General features: G+C 40.1%; 1 protein-coding gene across 1 annotated transcript in view; it reads left to right on the top strand.

Moving 5' to 3' along the window:
* USP15 (ubiquitin specific peptidase 15) overlaps positions 1-15600 on the top strand; it is a gene marked incomplete at its 5' end in the record, with an annotated part of 48941 nt that overhangs the window by 20587 nt on the left and 12754 nt on the right. Inside the window, 2 exons of the mRNA XM_009871709.1 lie at positions 4587-4670; positions 11256-11400. Of these exons, the coding sequence (XP_009870011.1) occupies positions 4587-4670; positions 11256-11400 (229 nt within the window). The remainder of the gene's footprint in view (positions 1-4586; positions 4671-11255; positions 11401-15600) is intronic.

The raw sequence follows: 15600 nt of genomic DNA, 5'->3' as shown, positions 1-15600 counted from the left end.
GCTGATGCATAATAACTTGTGGGACTGTGGTAACCATGTGTCTGAGCCCCTGTGGGTAAACATCAAACACTGGTAATGTACCACAGATGTTTTTAAGTTAGTTTAACAAACATGTTCATTAATATCGGTTAATGCAGGGTTGAGAAACTCTTAACAAGTGCATGACCCGAACATTAATTTTATTTTCTTTTGATTGCTGAATGTTAAAGTATCAGCCTTTCATGGGCACTCCCCGAAGAAGTATGATTAACTGCATTAGTTGTTTTTTCTGATAAGAGAATGGTCTCAACTGGAGTAGACTAAACATAGTAAAGCTTGCTTTAAACTGATAAGCTGTATGGTAGCCTGATTACAACCACACTCCTTGAGGGTGGAAGGGCCTCTCAGGATCATCCAGTCCCCTGGTCAAGGCAGGGGCAGCTGGGGCAGGTTGCCCACAACCGTGTCCAGTCACACTGACTGTCTCCAGGGATGGAGACTGCACAGCCACTTCTGTCAACCTGTTCTAGTTTTTCACCACCCTCACTGTAAAAAAAATGACAGTGTTTTTTTTGGTTGGTTTTTTGGGGTTTTTTTTGTAAACATCACCTTTTGTTCAGATGGAATTTTGTTTACTTCTGTTTATAGCCACAGTCTTTGGCCTTTTAGTGGGCACCACTGAGAAAGGTCTTGCTCCATCTTTGTCATTCCTTCCCTCTGGGTATTTGTAGGATCGCTCTGGAGCCTTCACTTTTCCAGGCTGAACAGCGCCAGCTCTCAGCCTCTCCACGTAGGTCAGAAACTGCAATCCCTTGATCACCTCTGTGACCTCTCACTGCATTTGCTCCAGTATATCCCTGTCTCTTGAGTACTGGGGAGCCCAGAAGTGAACATAGCATTACAGGGGTGTCTCACCAGTGCTGAGTGGGGGGGAAGGATCGCCACTTCTCAGCCTGCTGGCAATACTCTCTTCAGTGCAGCTCAGGAAGCTGTTGGCTGCCTTCCCTACAAGGACCCACTGCTGGCTCATGTTCAGCTTTTTGCCCTGCAGGACCCCAGGTGCTTCTCTGCCAAGCTGCTTTCCACCTGGACCTTGTCTCCCCACACCCCAGCATGGACTGGTGCCTGGGGTTACTCCTTGCCAGGTGCAAGCCTTTGCATTTCCTTTGAACTTCCTGAGATTCCTGTCTGTCCTTTTCTCCAGCCCACTGAGGTCCCTCTGAATGGCAGCACACCCATCTGGTGTGTCAGTCCTTCCTCCCAAATTTTGTGTCATCTCTAATCTTGCTGAGGGTGCACTCTGTCCTGATGTTCTTATCACCCTCATAGAAAATAGGAAGAAGTTCTTTACTAATCTAAACCTATGCTGTTCTAATTTAAAACCATCGCCCTTCGTCCTATCACTGCACGCCCTTGGAAACAGTCTCTCCCCAGCTTTCCTGTAGCCCACTTCAGGTACTGGAGGGCCATTTTAAGGTCTCTCTGGAGCCTTCTCTTCTTCAGCCTGAACAACCCCAACTCTCTCAGCCTGTCCTCACAGGAGAGATGCTCCAGCCCCCTATCTCCTTTGTAACCCTCCTCTGGACCTGCTCCAAGAGGCAATGTCCTTCTTGTGTTGAGAGCTCCAGAGCTGAACACAGTACTCCAGGTGAGGTCTTACAAGGGCAGAGTAGAGGGGCAGAATCAACTTCCTTGACTTGTTGGCCATGTTTCTTTTGGTGCAGCCCAGGATATGGGTGGCTCTTTGGGCTGCCAGCACACATTGCAGACTCATATTGACCTTGTAATCAACCAGAACCTTCTCTAATCAACCAGTCCTTCTCTGCAGGGCTGCTCTTAGTCTGCTCGTTGCCCAGCCTGTGATTTCCCAGGTGCAGGTCCCTCAGGATGTCATCCCTGTAAAACCTCCGAAGTGTTGACCGCGCCGCACAGCTTGGTGTCTTCACCAAACTTGCTGAGGGTGCACTGTCCATGTTGCCAACAAAGATGTTAAATAGCACTGGTCTCAGTACTGATCCTTCAGGAACACTGCTCGTCACAGGTCTCCAGCTGGACGTTAAGCCATTCACCACAATTCTTTGAGAGTGACCATCTAGCCATCATCCCCTGAGTATAGCCCATCCACTGAATCTGTATTTTTCCAATTTAGAGACCAGGATGTCGTGTGGGACAATGTCAAACACTTTGCACAAGTCCAGGAAGATGATGTCAATTGCTAGTAGGAGTCGCTTATGATTTTATCTGTTATTGTCACTTTGCTTTTATAGCAAATGTGATCAAGGAGTAAAACCAGTGATTGTCACCTTTAAGAAACAGAATAACTTATAATTATGTTCTGGTGGAAACCAGACCTTTATTTATCTATCTTTCTGGTTTTGGAGTGGGGGATTTTTGATAATAATTAGACATTGAGGTTTTAAATGTGAAACTGTATTGCATTTGAACTTGGTCTAAATTATATAAAAGCTTCAGATTTGTTTTGAAAAGTTAAATTTCAGTTAAAAGTGACTCAATTCAAATAGCTTCTTAAATAATTACATGTATGAATGTGCATAGTGTAACTTTTGTCTTGAATTTAAGTAGGGTTAAGCTGACTTGCATTTTTTTATCTTTCCTGTGGACACAGGATATGTACGTTATGGCTTTGAAGACAGTGTTCAAAAAAGGATTTAGAATGATAGAGGAGATCTCCAGGAAAGCTTCATGAATGTTGTTCAAAATACTTCAAATAACATTTTCTCACGTGATGCTATATCTTTTCTTTTGGAAAAGGTCGATTAATAAGAAGTTTAAAATAAATGTGAGAATATATGTGGGGAAAATTCCCTGTGTAAAAATATTTTACTCCTTGCAGAGTTTACTTCATGGAAGGTGCTTAGAAAAATCCTGAGCATGCAGAACTTTTCCCCTTAGTGTTGTGATACATATTTTAAAGCTTTCCAATGACAGCTGGAGCTTTTTGCAAACCAGTTGGTGTTGCACAGGGTCCACAAACCATGAAGTTGCATAAATTCCTTTAAGGATTCAGAGCATTTTCCATGGTTATCTTTAAGATATGTGCTCGAAAGGTAGGGAGGCTCTGCAGAGGGGTCTGGACAGGCTGGATCGATGGGCCAATGTCAGTTGTCTGAGGTTCACCAAGGCCAAGTGCCAAGTCCTGCACTTGGGTCACAACAATCCCAGGCGGGGCTACAGGCTTGGGGCAGAGTGGCTGGAGAGCTGCCAGGCAGGAAAGGACCTGGGGATGGTGGTCAACAGCTGCCTGAACATGAGCCAGCAATGTGCCCAGGGGGCCAAGAAGGCCAACGGCATCCTGGCCTGTGTCAGAAATCGTGTGTCCAACAGGGCCAGGGAAGTGATCGCCCCCCCTGTACTGGGCATTGGTGAGGTCAGATCTCAGATCCTATGTTCATTTTTGGCCCACTCACTACAAGAAAGATATTGAGGTGCGAGAGCTTGTCCAAAGAAGGGCAAAAAAGCTAGTGAAGGGTCTCAAGAACAAGTCTTACGAGGAGCAGCTGAGGGAACTGGAGTTGTTCAGTCTGGAGGAGACTGAGGGGAGACCTTACCGCTCTCTGCAACTACCAGAAAGGAGGTTGTAGCGAGGTGAGAGTTGGTCTCTTCTCCCAAGTAACAAGTGATAAGACAAGAGGAAATGGCCTAAAGTTGCACCAGGGAAGATTTAGATTGGATATTAGGAAAAAAAGTTTTTCCACAAGAGTAACAAAGTGTTGGAACAGGCTGCCCAGGGAAGCAGTGGAGTCGTGATCCCTGGAGATATTTAAAAAATGTGTAGATGTGGCGCTTTTAGATGTGGCTTAGTAGTCATGGTAGTGCTGGGTTGACAGTTGGACTTGATGGTACTAGAGTTGTTTTGAACCTTTATGATTCTATTGTATGACTCTAAGATTTGATCAGAAGAAATACACTGCAAGTTAGTTAATATATTGTATTTGTTAGTTTGGAGGGTCTTTGTGATGAAAATGATCAGTATTCTTACATTTTTTAATAGCCTTAAACAAATGAGGATGAGTGATAATGGTATTATTTTTCCAAAAATGTTTTTAAATGTTATTCGCTACTGTGCAAAATGTCCTGGAAATTTTTTAATAATATTAATAAGGCAATTTGAATTAAATTATTTCATGCTCTTCTTAAACTAACCTTCAAGTATGTACCGTAATCATTTGTATCTATTCTCAGCATCCATTTATGGTTAAATGGAAAATGTAAAAAATTTAGGTATTAGAAACTTTGTATTACAGGGATTAGAACATGAAAATCTCTATAGTCATACTATAAAGTGAAAACCTTTTTTTTTTTGCACAGTGGCCTGTGATTTTTTTTGTTTGTTTATTTCTTTGCTTTTTGGTTTTAATAGCTGTGCTTCTTTAACGTGATAAGAAATTTAAAGTTCCGTGAAGCATTTCAAGTTTTAAAGGGTGGATTCTGAGGGCTGCATGTCCTGGGTATTTTTAGCATTTTGCCCACTTTTAAATATTTCTTTTCCATACTTGTTTATATGCATTGTTCATTTGTTAGCTTTCTTTCATAGTTTTTAATATCTCAGCATTTTTATCTAATTTATCATTTTCATATTTTTAAAGGTCCCCAGGTGCATCCAATTTTTCAACTTTACCAAAGATCTCTCCATCTCTATCAAATAATTATAACAACATGAACAACAGAAAGTAAGCAATATACCTTAAAACATTATGTAATTTAATCGCCCCAGTGTGACACAAGCAAATTTTGTTGTTTTGTAACTCCTAGCTTAAGGATTTTGATTTGTTTTGTAGTATTTGGATCGTTAATTGTTACTGGTCAGTGTTCCCTAGCGTAGGTATTGTAAAGCGTGATATCAGGAAATGAAACCCAGTACAAGATGTTTGACTCTTAATCCTCAGTAGAATAGATGCTAAAAGGAATGTTGAGCGTTGTAAGAAAGTACAAAGACTTCGTTTAGAGTTTGTCGTGCTAAAAATATGTAGCTGTTGTTATCCTGCCTGAATTTAGGTGGACAGTAAAAAAACCTGATAAACTGTGCACATTTCTGGTGGTCAGGTTTCCCCTTGTTTCTGGATGCGAAGGTGTTGGCACAGCACGTGTGGTGTCACACGTTGACTCCAGACCACTACAGCTGAATCGTTTTAGCTGTAATGATTATCTTAGTGGTTATAGCCATCCATTAGTTATCAGCAGCTTCTGTGTGTTTATGCTAGGAGATTTGAGAGAGATTAGTCTGATAGGGGTGCTTGAATATTACAATGAGCAGAGGCTTAGTAAAGGAGACTTGTCGCTTTTAAGGGTTTTCTCCTTTATATTCAAAATCAGAAGTGTAATAAAGAATGTGATGAAACTCTAAAAGAAGAGCTTTCAGATTCCAGTGGCCAGCTTTGTGTGTAATCTTTTGTTTTGTTGTACACAACTGTAAAAAAAGTTGGTGAATAGAGAAAAACGTGGAATTATTTCACTAACAGATATTGGAGCATCTTTCAAATGCTTGAAACCAGAGAGCACTCCTCTTTAATGCAAGTTGGGGGCAACTGAAGAGGTTTATTCTTACAATTCATTCAAATTTAAAATATTTTTCCGTACATGCATTTTGTGATCAAACATGAAGATGTTAAATATTAAAAAGGTGACATAAATATTAAATATCTTATACAATATCTTCCAGTTAAATACTGCATTTATCAGAAGTGATTTTTCCTAAGGGGTGGTGAAGTGTCACTTGTACTTCTACCAATTGTGAGTAGCCCCAACTCTCACTGTTAAACAGTTGAAATCCATGTATTTAACTGCAGTCTCTTGTACTCTGTGTGAATGTGTAGTAAATAAGAAGTGTATTGTATCTATGATTGTGTGAAAAATTACTTGACCAGAGCTGAGCCTCCAGCTGAGAACTAATCTCTCCTTCCCCCATTGCTTATGCAAAAGAGAATTTTAAATGCCCAAGCAGTTACTTTTTCCTAAAGAGCCACCATTTTAAATCAAGCCAGCAAGGCTTTCTTCTTTTTTTACTTTTTACTTCCGATCTCTTTTTCTTTTTTTTTTTTTCTTTTTTTTTTTTAAATGTTTGCTTCTCCCTAGTGATGCTGTAGTTATTTTTAGGAAGCGCTTACAAAACCTGTTGCCAGCTCTTGCAACTTTTAAAGATAGTTTCTTCACTTGCTTTAGCTGATTTTTTATTTTTATTTCTTAGTTTATTTTGAATCCAAAGTGGGAGCTTTTAGAACTTAAGGTCATATTCTGGGGTGGTTTTTGTTTGTTTGGGGTTTTTTGTTTGAGGATTTTCAACAGAAATATGTGTTTAAAAGAAAGTGAAGTGAAATTCAGATTTGGTAAGGAATTGGTCTTTTGAAGTGCCTTAACTGTAACTTAAACGTTTGTAAATCGGATAGTAGGTCCATATTTTCTATAGTGTTTCGAAGCACTGGTCATTTTTCTTTTGCAACTTAAACACTGTCTGTCTGAATGTTATGCAAGGCAGATACTCACTGGAGACGTATATAGTTTTCCGTGCAATGCAATAATCCATTTATGATGTGTGTAAAATAAATATTTGAAAAATCACAGATTTAGAATTCTCTGCAGTGTATATAATACAGGAGAATCTTTAGCAGTGCTTCTGTCAATATGTGTTCAAGATGAACTTCGGTGATAGAGAAGGAGTATTCGTTATGTACTTTAAAGTACACAGTGTTGCATTAAATTTTTGGCTTCGAAAGGTAAATGGGCAGTTATATCTCCGTATTTAATGTATTACATCATTCTGGGTTAAGATGAGTTTCTTCCTGTGTTCTAGTCTTCTCACAAATACCTTCTTGTCTGAGAAAGCACTTATCTTTCGTTAATTAATGCTATCTTCTTTTCATTACTTTCTTAATTAACTACTTAATGTCAGCTTTGCCTGGAATTTATTTTCATGTTTCTGCTTTATTGTCTCTTACACTACACATTATCTTTAGTACAACAGCAAAAATTACACTTGTGTGGCTTTCCAGGATCCATTGGCACCTCAATATGCATATGAGATGCTGTGACTCTCAAAGAATCGCCAACATTTGTTCTGAAGTTAATTTTAGCTGACAAAGCTGATTTGTAAGGCACAAGAGGCAAAACAACAGGTTGTGTGTAGTAATAGTCATAAATGCTGGTCGTTGCAGCCCCGTTTTTGCAATTATTGTAGCTCAGCTATAGAGGACAAATGATGTTAAAGCTCTGAAAAGTGTCATGGGCATGGGGTACACATTTCTCTTGTACTTGTCTAACGCAGGAAGTGTTCTGAGTAATAGTAAGCCTCACATTGGCGAATATTTAATGATGTGTTGAGTTAGTCATACGTTAGATAATAGAAATAGCTTGTGCAAGTTTTATCAGGTCTTCGTTTCTGTAAATGTGAGTTTGGATCTGATGGAATGGAGGATTTCAAATAATTGATCATTGATGTTCTTTTGCCTTTACAGGTGATCTTGTTGAAAGAATAACATAGGAGGATTAGCATGATATGTGTTAGTGGATTCAGAAGAGCAGGGAGAGACACGCGTCATTTAGGTCTTACTGGAATTTCTGTTTATTGCTGTTAGGAAGCAATACATTTCATGTCACATATGTTGTTTTGTTAAATTATGTGGGGAGGGGAGTGAAAACAGTTGAACAGAGATTTTACTTGGGGAGTTAAGCGGGAAGTTGTTTTGTTTTCTTCATTTCTAACCTTTGTTTCAGGCTCCTAAAATGACTTGCTTCATCATCCAGTAGCGTCGGCTTGTCAGAAGACCGACAGCTGGCAGCTTTGTTCACATGCTTGGTATATTTGAATATGCTTATTTCAAGCAGTATAAATGTTAATTGCGTCACCTGCACAAACAGTTTCTTCATGTTGTGCTTGACACAGAGGCAAATTTATGAGGAAGATGATTATTATTTTTTTATACTTTAATTAGATGATAACGTTATCTTTTGCTCTCCAGACAACTATGGTGAACAATCACAATGACAGTAGTCTTTGTTTAGGGGCACGGGCCTCTTCTGCTGCTTCAGGCATCTCTAAAAATTGATGGAACCCAGTTGCGGGTTTGCTAAAGTGGCTGGTCACAAAGACACATTGGCAGTGTGTTAGAGAGGTTGAAATGTTACAGAGCTCAGTAATTGTTCGAAACTTTTAATTTTCTGGGCTCATTCTTGCAACTCAGATTCCTTTCACAGCACCTATTGTTGATATATGGCAATCCACTGTCAAACTGTGTCCTTTCCAAAGCTAGTGATGCTTTTTGAAACTTCTGTTTGAAACTTCTCTGTTCCAAAACCACGCTTCCAAAAACTCCCAACTACACAGTAAGTGTGTGGAGGGTTCATCGTCATCTGAAAGCTGCTTTGAGTTTTAAAGGCAGGATACAGTCAGTACATGCAAGTAATTTCAAATATGGCACATGCAACTCAAAATTTATACATTTAGAGATAATAAAATCGTATTTGAAAACCTCCCTTTGCCTTTTTCACTACTTCAAGAACTCTACCTAGCTGTTGAAGGGTCTGAAGATGGTTTCATTTTTAAAAATCTTGCCTTATATTTTGAGCAGCAATTTCTAAGAGCCATCAGTGTGTTCTCTCTATTGTTACCCTATCCCATTCTAATATTACTCCTCTGCTTTTCCTTGCATTGTTCCTTCATTAAAGGTGTATTTCTAAAGGTTTTGTAGGAAACAAAATGGAGGTTAGAGACACACTATTACAAGTTACTTTTTCTAGAGCATTTATATGTAGACTTGCCTTGCATCTTTACTTTCTTTCCTTTGTTAGGCATTTACTACTGGCTGTTAATAATACTTTACTTTTTGTCCAGTTTCAAAAGCATGAAAAACACAGGCACAATGCAATTTAAATTCTTCCAGGAAAAAATGAGTTTGCAGACTGATAAAGCTGCAAAGAAGCATCTCTTAGTCTCATGCACGTAGCAGGCACTGTTTTTTGCTGGATATATTTTGATAAAATATCCCAGAACCCACAAAGAAAAATGTATCGATAGACCTGACTCACAGAGTGACTGGGGTGCCCTATTCTTTAAACTCCTCAAATGTATTTCTGTGGGCCAGCATAGAAGATGAAAGACCTCAGAAATGTCTTTCACTTTTGAGAAGTAAACGGAGAGTTTGTTCCTTAGAGCAAATCAACACTGGAGATCTATCTGCGTTACGATTGCCTTCAATTAAATTAGGATGTTGCTCAGTTAATGTGAGGAAATCTTTCTTCTGTAGCCAAAAAACGCTGGTCACGTTTCCTCGCTTTCCAGCGTCCCTCTTAAGGTGGCAGTTCAGGAAGGAGGAAAAGCTGCAGAGAAGGAAAAAGAAGGGCAATGGAAATCCCCAGGAGAATGTCATTCAATCTCTTTATTTCCCCTGCATCTCCTAAATCTCCAAAAGAGATTTCTCTTCTCTTAACTGTGTGAGAAGTGTAATCTTTGAGTCAGATGAGGAAAGGAGTACGAAGCAAGCAGGGCTCAGAGTAGAACCGTCTCATGTACCCTGTACGTGTGCATTTCTGTCGCTGCTGTGCACTGTCGAGCTGGGTCGGGGGGTTGGTTACACTGTGGAGGTAGCGTTAGCACCGATGGCCAGCTTGTACTTTTTCTTCCTGGGGTTGCTAAGGCCTGCCAATTTAAGTGATTTGGGCTTTTGTGCTGGACTGCAGCTGCAAAAGCAGATGGAAAGTCACTTTCCCTGGGTTTCTCTCATACGTGGGTGAACCAGGGACTGATGATAGGGAAGGGTTGACCTCGGAAGCAAGCTCAAAGGGGCTGTGGGCCCAGGAGTTCAAAAAGTATCTTGTGTAAAGGAGGGTTAAGTATTTAAGTTAGGATTAACCTCAACAGGCAAACCCAAATTTGCAGGGATTTTTAGTGGAGAATGACCAGCAAACACAATGCCATTTAGCTAGCCTGGGAGCAAGCCAGAGAGCCGAGAAAATGCAGAGAAGGACCAATAGGAAAGATGACAATTAAAGAGAATTCATCAGATGTAAAAATTTGAGAACAGTTCCTTATGGACAGTAGAGCTATAAACTACACAGATTTCTGAGGCCATTGAGAGAGGGAGAAATTTTCTTCCCCTTCTGTTTAAAAATCTCAATAACTCTTGTGATTAAAACAAAACAACTGTTATTCATGGAATGGAGTGTGCACTGAGGGAGGGAACAGTTGGAATTCAGTTGGATACAAAGGAATAATAGCTGGAATGTATTGTTGGGCACTTGCATCTTCAGATTTTTGCAGTTATAAATCTCAATTATTTATCAGAATTTATTTTTTGCTCTGCCTATTTTTCTTTGTCATTCTTAGCGATTGACTTTGAATTTTTATGTTCGAGTTCCTTCTAATGTGAATAGTGCTTAGTGACTGCAGAAGTGCTCTTGAACTTTAGCCAAAACTGCTATCATGCAGGTTTCGTTATGATCAGTGCCTGAAATAGTTTAAGAGGAGTTTAACCCTTTTGGTTGATTTTTTTTTTCCTAAGATCTGTAATATTGCAGAGCATCTTCTTAGCAGATTCTTTAGCTTTCTAGCGTTCTCGGATATGCTTACTTTACTGTTTTGAGAGTTATTCTATATTTAGCCTTTGGATGATTTCACCTGGAAACAAATTGCTTTAAATCTTACCCTTTTACCTGTTTCAGTCTTCTCCGGTTTCTCCAAACAGATGCATCAGAGAGATTTATAAGGAAGTTGTTGCAAGGCGTTTTGCGCATTCTTTTACCTCTCCAGGCTTTCCTGCATTTGCATGCTGGATTGTGCTGTCCTAGCAGGGAGGCTATAAATAGACTCTCTGATGCAGTGAGGCAGCTATGCCACAGTGGCCTTGGAAATCTCAGCTTTCACCTGTAACTCTGCGTTCCCATTGCCACCGACCTCACTCTTGCAGTAGCAGGATGCAAAAGGGACGTAAATGATTAATTGCTGCTGGTGGTGTCTTAAGTCTGAGTGTATTAAATTTGATGGACCAATGAAGAATAGAGTAAGCTGTGAAGCTGCTCCTGTCCAAAAGGGGTAGGGTTATAATAATAACAGTTATTGCAGTACATTAGATATTGGTTGTTTGCACAGATAATTTTTAAATTGAAATTAATGTTGTTACCAAAATCAAATACTTCTTAAAAATCCTTTCTTGTTCACAGAAGTTACTTTAGCATTTTTAATCATTTAAGCTTATAAAGTACTTGTATGTATTAAAATACTGTAAAATACATGTTTACATTGTGAAAGATGTTTTGTTGTTTTACAGTGTGAAAAATTCGAACTATTGTCTCCCATCATATACCGCTTATAAGAATTATGATTATTCAGAGCCAGGAAGACACAATGAGCAGCCAGGCCTGTGTGGCCTGAGTAACTTGGGGAATACGTGTTTCATGAATTCAGCAATTCAGGTACGTACTTTAGAATACAATAAGCTTGTCTTATTACGTTTGAACTAATACATTTTTATATTTTGTCGTGTTTGGAAACTAATACTGAGTGACTCCATTAAGTAGCTGGATAGGATTAAATGTGAGGAAACGATACATCTGTACTGGCATACTAGAACAGTTGTTTTACATAGCTGCGTTGTTTGTTTCCCCTGGTTTTGTACAGTGATCAATTTCAGAAAGAGATTTGACCAGCATACTACATGACTGAAACCTTCAGGGTTTTTAAATAATTGCCATGCATGCATGTCACAAAAAATACTTTTTTGGGTTTGAGATGCGCTTGAGCACAGGCGATAGTGCTGAAGTGTCGAAAAGTAGATGACTGGTGGATTACCAGGCCTTTATTTCTAACTGTCATGTACTTTTAGTGCGTAGGTTAACGTGCGGAGAACCTTTGAACATATTTCCTTTTGACCTTTCCCCTTTGAATAGCAGCTTTTCATCGATGAGATGTTTTGTGGAAATTTCTTATTTCTGTACAAGAGAAATACTAGGATACCTAGTATTACCAAGACAAAAAAACCTTGGGCCTTTTACTTTTCAGTGGAAGCTGCAGTTGTAGTATTTGGTTTTGTTTAGTTCTGGAATGTATTCTGTCATCAAAGCAGTCTTACATCAGAAATCTGTAAACTGTATTTATGTTCTCATTCACATTTTTTTCCCACTAGGTATAAAGATACTAGATCTTAACCAAGCATACTTCAGAGTTAATTTTCTCTTTCGTCATCACAAAGATTCCCAACTTACGTTCATTATTTACTTGGGTGAAATAATAAAAAAATAAATGTTGAATTCCTTGTTTAGCCTGTGCAGGAGAAAAGTAGTTTCAGATGCATTTGTAAGCTAAATTTATAACGTTGTTGAAATTTCTTCCAAAGAAGAAATATTCCAGAATTTCATAGTGAGTCTGTGTGGATTTTCCCTTCCTTCTTTGTACATAGCATCAGAGAATAATTTGGGTTAGAACGGGCCCTGGAATGATCATGGATCCTGCCTCCTGTTTGTGTCCCTTACCCCAGTCCTGCCAGTAGGCGCTTCTGAGAAGTTTCTGGCTCAGCTTCTCCGCAGCCTCCCAGGAGGTCGCTGCAGACAGCCACGAGCTCTCCTCTTACGCTTGTCTTCTTCAAGCTGAACAAATGTGTACAGCTCTCAGCCTTTCCTTGTGTGTTATTCTCCAGCCCCCCCGACCATGACTGGTGGCCCTACTCCCCTCTTTCTGACACTGGGGAGCCCTAAAGAGAAGAGCCTCCGGCAGCAGTCTCACCGGCGCCAGAGAAGGGAAGATTTGCTTCCCTTTGCCTCTGGCTACCAGCCAGCTTGCAGCTGGCCACCTTTCTCACAGGGAAGCACCGCTGGCTCTTCCGCATTTCCACAGAAAAGCTACTTTCTAGCCAGTCAGCCCCTAGCCTGTAGGGGTATGTGGGGTTATTCCATGGTTACTCCATACTTATTTATATAAGGCATCCGTAAAATTCAGTTTATTCTTGTTTCTAAAAATGTGTCCATGAGGATACTTGAAGAGGAGCACTGCAGGAAATAATTCAGATTTTCTTTTAGCAGGCTGCATGAAAGGCAGCTAAACTGGAAGAGGGAGGGACACACATTTGGCAGCATCCATTCTAAATAAAATTGCTATATGTAACCTCTCTTGATTACTGGATTGCATCATTATGCTGCAATAACGGCGGGAAATAAAAGAGAATGTATTTTTTTGTCTAGTGTGTGAACCAGAATTGTCTTTTATAAGTTGAATTAAGACGATATTCTTAGCACATAGCAAAATATTTTTTTTTAATGATACTATGCTGTTTGTCAGGCTAGACTGATTAAAAACGGATGATTTTGATTACTTATTCCAACCTTTGTAAAACCAGTATATATGAATTTGCATGTATGCAGATTTAAAAATAACCTTTTAGCTGAGAATTAGAAGCATAGGTTATTGCCTTTAGGAATCTTAGACAGTGTAAACTATGGTTTGCATCAGTAACCCATTATGTTAACTGGGTTTAATTCTGAGGTCTTCATTCTAAATCACGTCATGTTGACTTCATTGCTTTTCAGTTATATCTTGGGAGTCAAGCACTCAAGTAAGTTCTGAGAAACTGCAGTATAAATAAAGAGAATTTTGCTGATTCACAAGACAGTGCTCTGGGTAAGAAAATTAGGTGTTTGTTGAGCAATACAACTTTCAGTTTGGCATGGTACATTTAGTATGCCCTTGATGGTGTGTTTTCTCAAATGCATTATTTGGCAGCTTTCTTAGCAAGTAAGCGTAAAGTATCTTTCAGTTCCACCTACTGTATCTCTCAAAGAAAGTATCGTTCAGAGTTTAACGTTATCTAAGAAATCCATGAAAATGCTTTTTAGTGACGGTATCACAGTATGTTCTTAATACACCAAGGTCTCGCAGACTGTCTTCTTCCTTTTCCCACCACCTAACTCCTGCCTCTTTTGCAATTACACTGAAAGCACACATTTCACTGCACTAATTAATTTGCCATTAGTTTCACCTCCTATGAAGTAACATTGGATTATTCTGCCTGGAGGTGTAATGCACGTGGCTGAAGCACTCTGAACGCATTTGAACTTATCTAATCTTGGAAACAATGAAGGGATGGGCCCGGATAGTATGTGGAAGGCAGACTAGGGAATTCTGCTTGGGAATAATGGATGCTCTAACCTTTTGCCTGGGTGGTGGAGCAGAGTGCACCCTCAGCAAGATTAGAGATGACACAAAAGTGGGAGGAGGGACTGATACACCAGATGGTCGTGCTGCTGTTCAGAGGGACCTCAGTGGGCTGGAGAAATGGATAGACAGGAACCTTAGGAAGTTCAATCAAAAGAAATGCAAAGGCCTGCGCTGGGGGAGGAATAACCCCAGGCAAAAGTCCATGCTGGAGCGTGGTGGGATGGGGTCCAGGTGGAAAGCAGCTTGGCAGAGAAGCACCTGGGGTCCTGCAGGGCAAAAAGCTGAACATGAACCAGCAGTGGGTCCTTGGGCCAATAGCCATGTGGGTTGCACTGGGAAAAGCATTGGCAGCAGGTCAGGGGCAATCTTTGCCCTCCACTTAACATTGGCGAGACACTCCTGGAGACACTGCTGGGCTCCCCAGTACTCGAGAGACAGGGATACGCTGGAGCGAAAGGCCACAAAGATGATCAAGGGATTGCAGAGTCTGTTTCACAGTGAGGGTCATCAAGCAGTAGAATAGATTTTCCAGGGAGGCTGTGGAGCTTCCATCCTTGGAGACGCTCAAAATGTGACTGGACACAATGCCTCTCTTCTTTGAGCAGGAGATTGGACTAGACAATCTCCAGAGGTGCCTTCCAACCAAAACTTCTCTGTGATTCTCTGATGTGCTTGGGTTACCTACTCTAGGTTATTTACTTCCTTAAGATGTCTTCCTTCACAGTTATGTCATCAAAGAGTTGGATTTTTTTTGTATAAATCTGTTTTCTTTAAACAAAGTAGTTTACTGTAGAGTTTTAGACTCTGAAATAGTTTCCAGTTCCATTTATGTTCTATTCCAAAATCTCTGCTTTGATCCCTTCCATTCAGTCAGTGCTGAGTGTAATCAATGTAATTTCCTTCAATGGAAGCAGAGTTTAGTTTATCCACCCTCCTGTTGATTACCACGTTGCTCAAATCTTCATCCTTCCCACACAGCATAGAGACCCCTTAGTGTTCACTTAAGAGCCATTTCTGCTTCAGAAACCACTTCATTTCTCAGCTTCTCTCTGCTCCCATCTCATGTACAATGAAGATGATTTCACGATCAGAACTGTTATCAGTGTTCCTTAAAGAAGAAGGCCTGCTCCCTGCACGTCTTCCTCTCCAGATACCAGCAAAATCGTCTGAAGGTTTGTGCCCTGTAACTAGGTAAAAATGTGATAATCCCGGCAGTTCCTTAAGTTTTGCTTCAATCTGTCAATAAGGTTAGGCTTGCCCCTTCATCCTTCTAAGTGACTATTTTAGAGACCTTTGTTTTTCTGAGTAGGGGCCTTCAGTGTTAGGGCTTTTACCAAGTCAGAGCTTTTCAGAGCTCAAAACAGCTAGAGAGATGGTGAAAAGGTGGGTAAGATCCTCTGTGGTACCACAAACCACTGCAAGCTGAGAAGGAGTAAGGCCAAGAAGGTTAAAATTCTATTCTGTTT

This window comes from Apaloderma vittatum, unplaced genomic scaffold (assembly GCF_000703405.1).
Source record: "Apaloderma vittatum isolate BGI_N311 unplaced genomic scaffold, ASM70340v1 scaffold7356, whole genome shotgun sequence".
Lineage (NCBI taxonomy): Eukaryota > Metazoa > Chordata > Aves > Trogoniformes > Trogonidae > Apaloderma > Apaloderma vittatum.
This window is presented reverse-complemented; position numbering and strand designations above follow the sequence as displayed.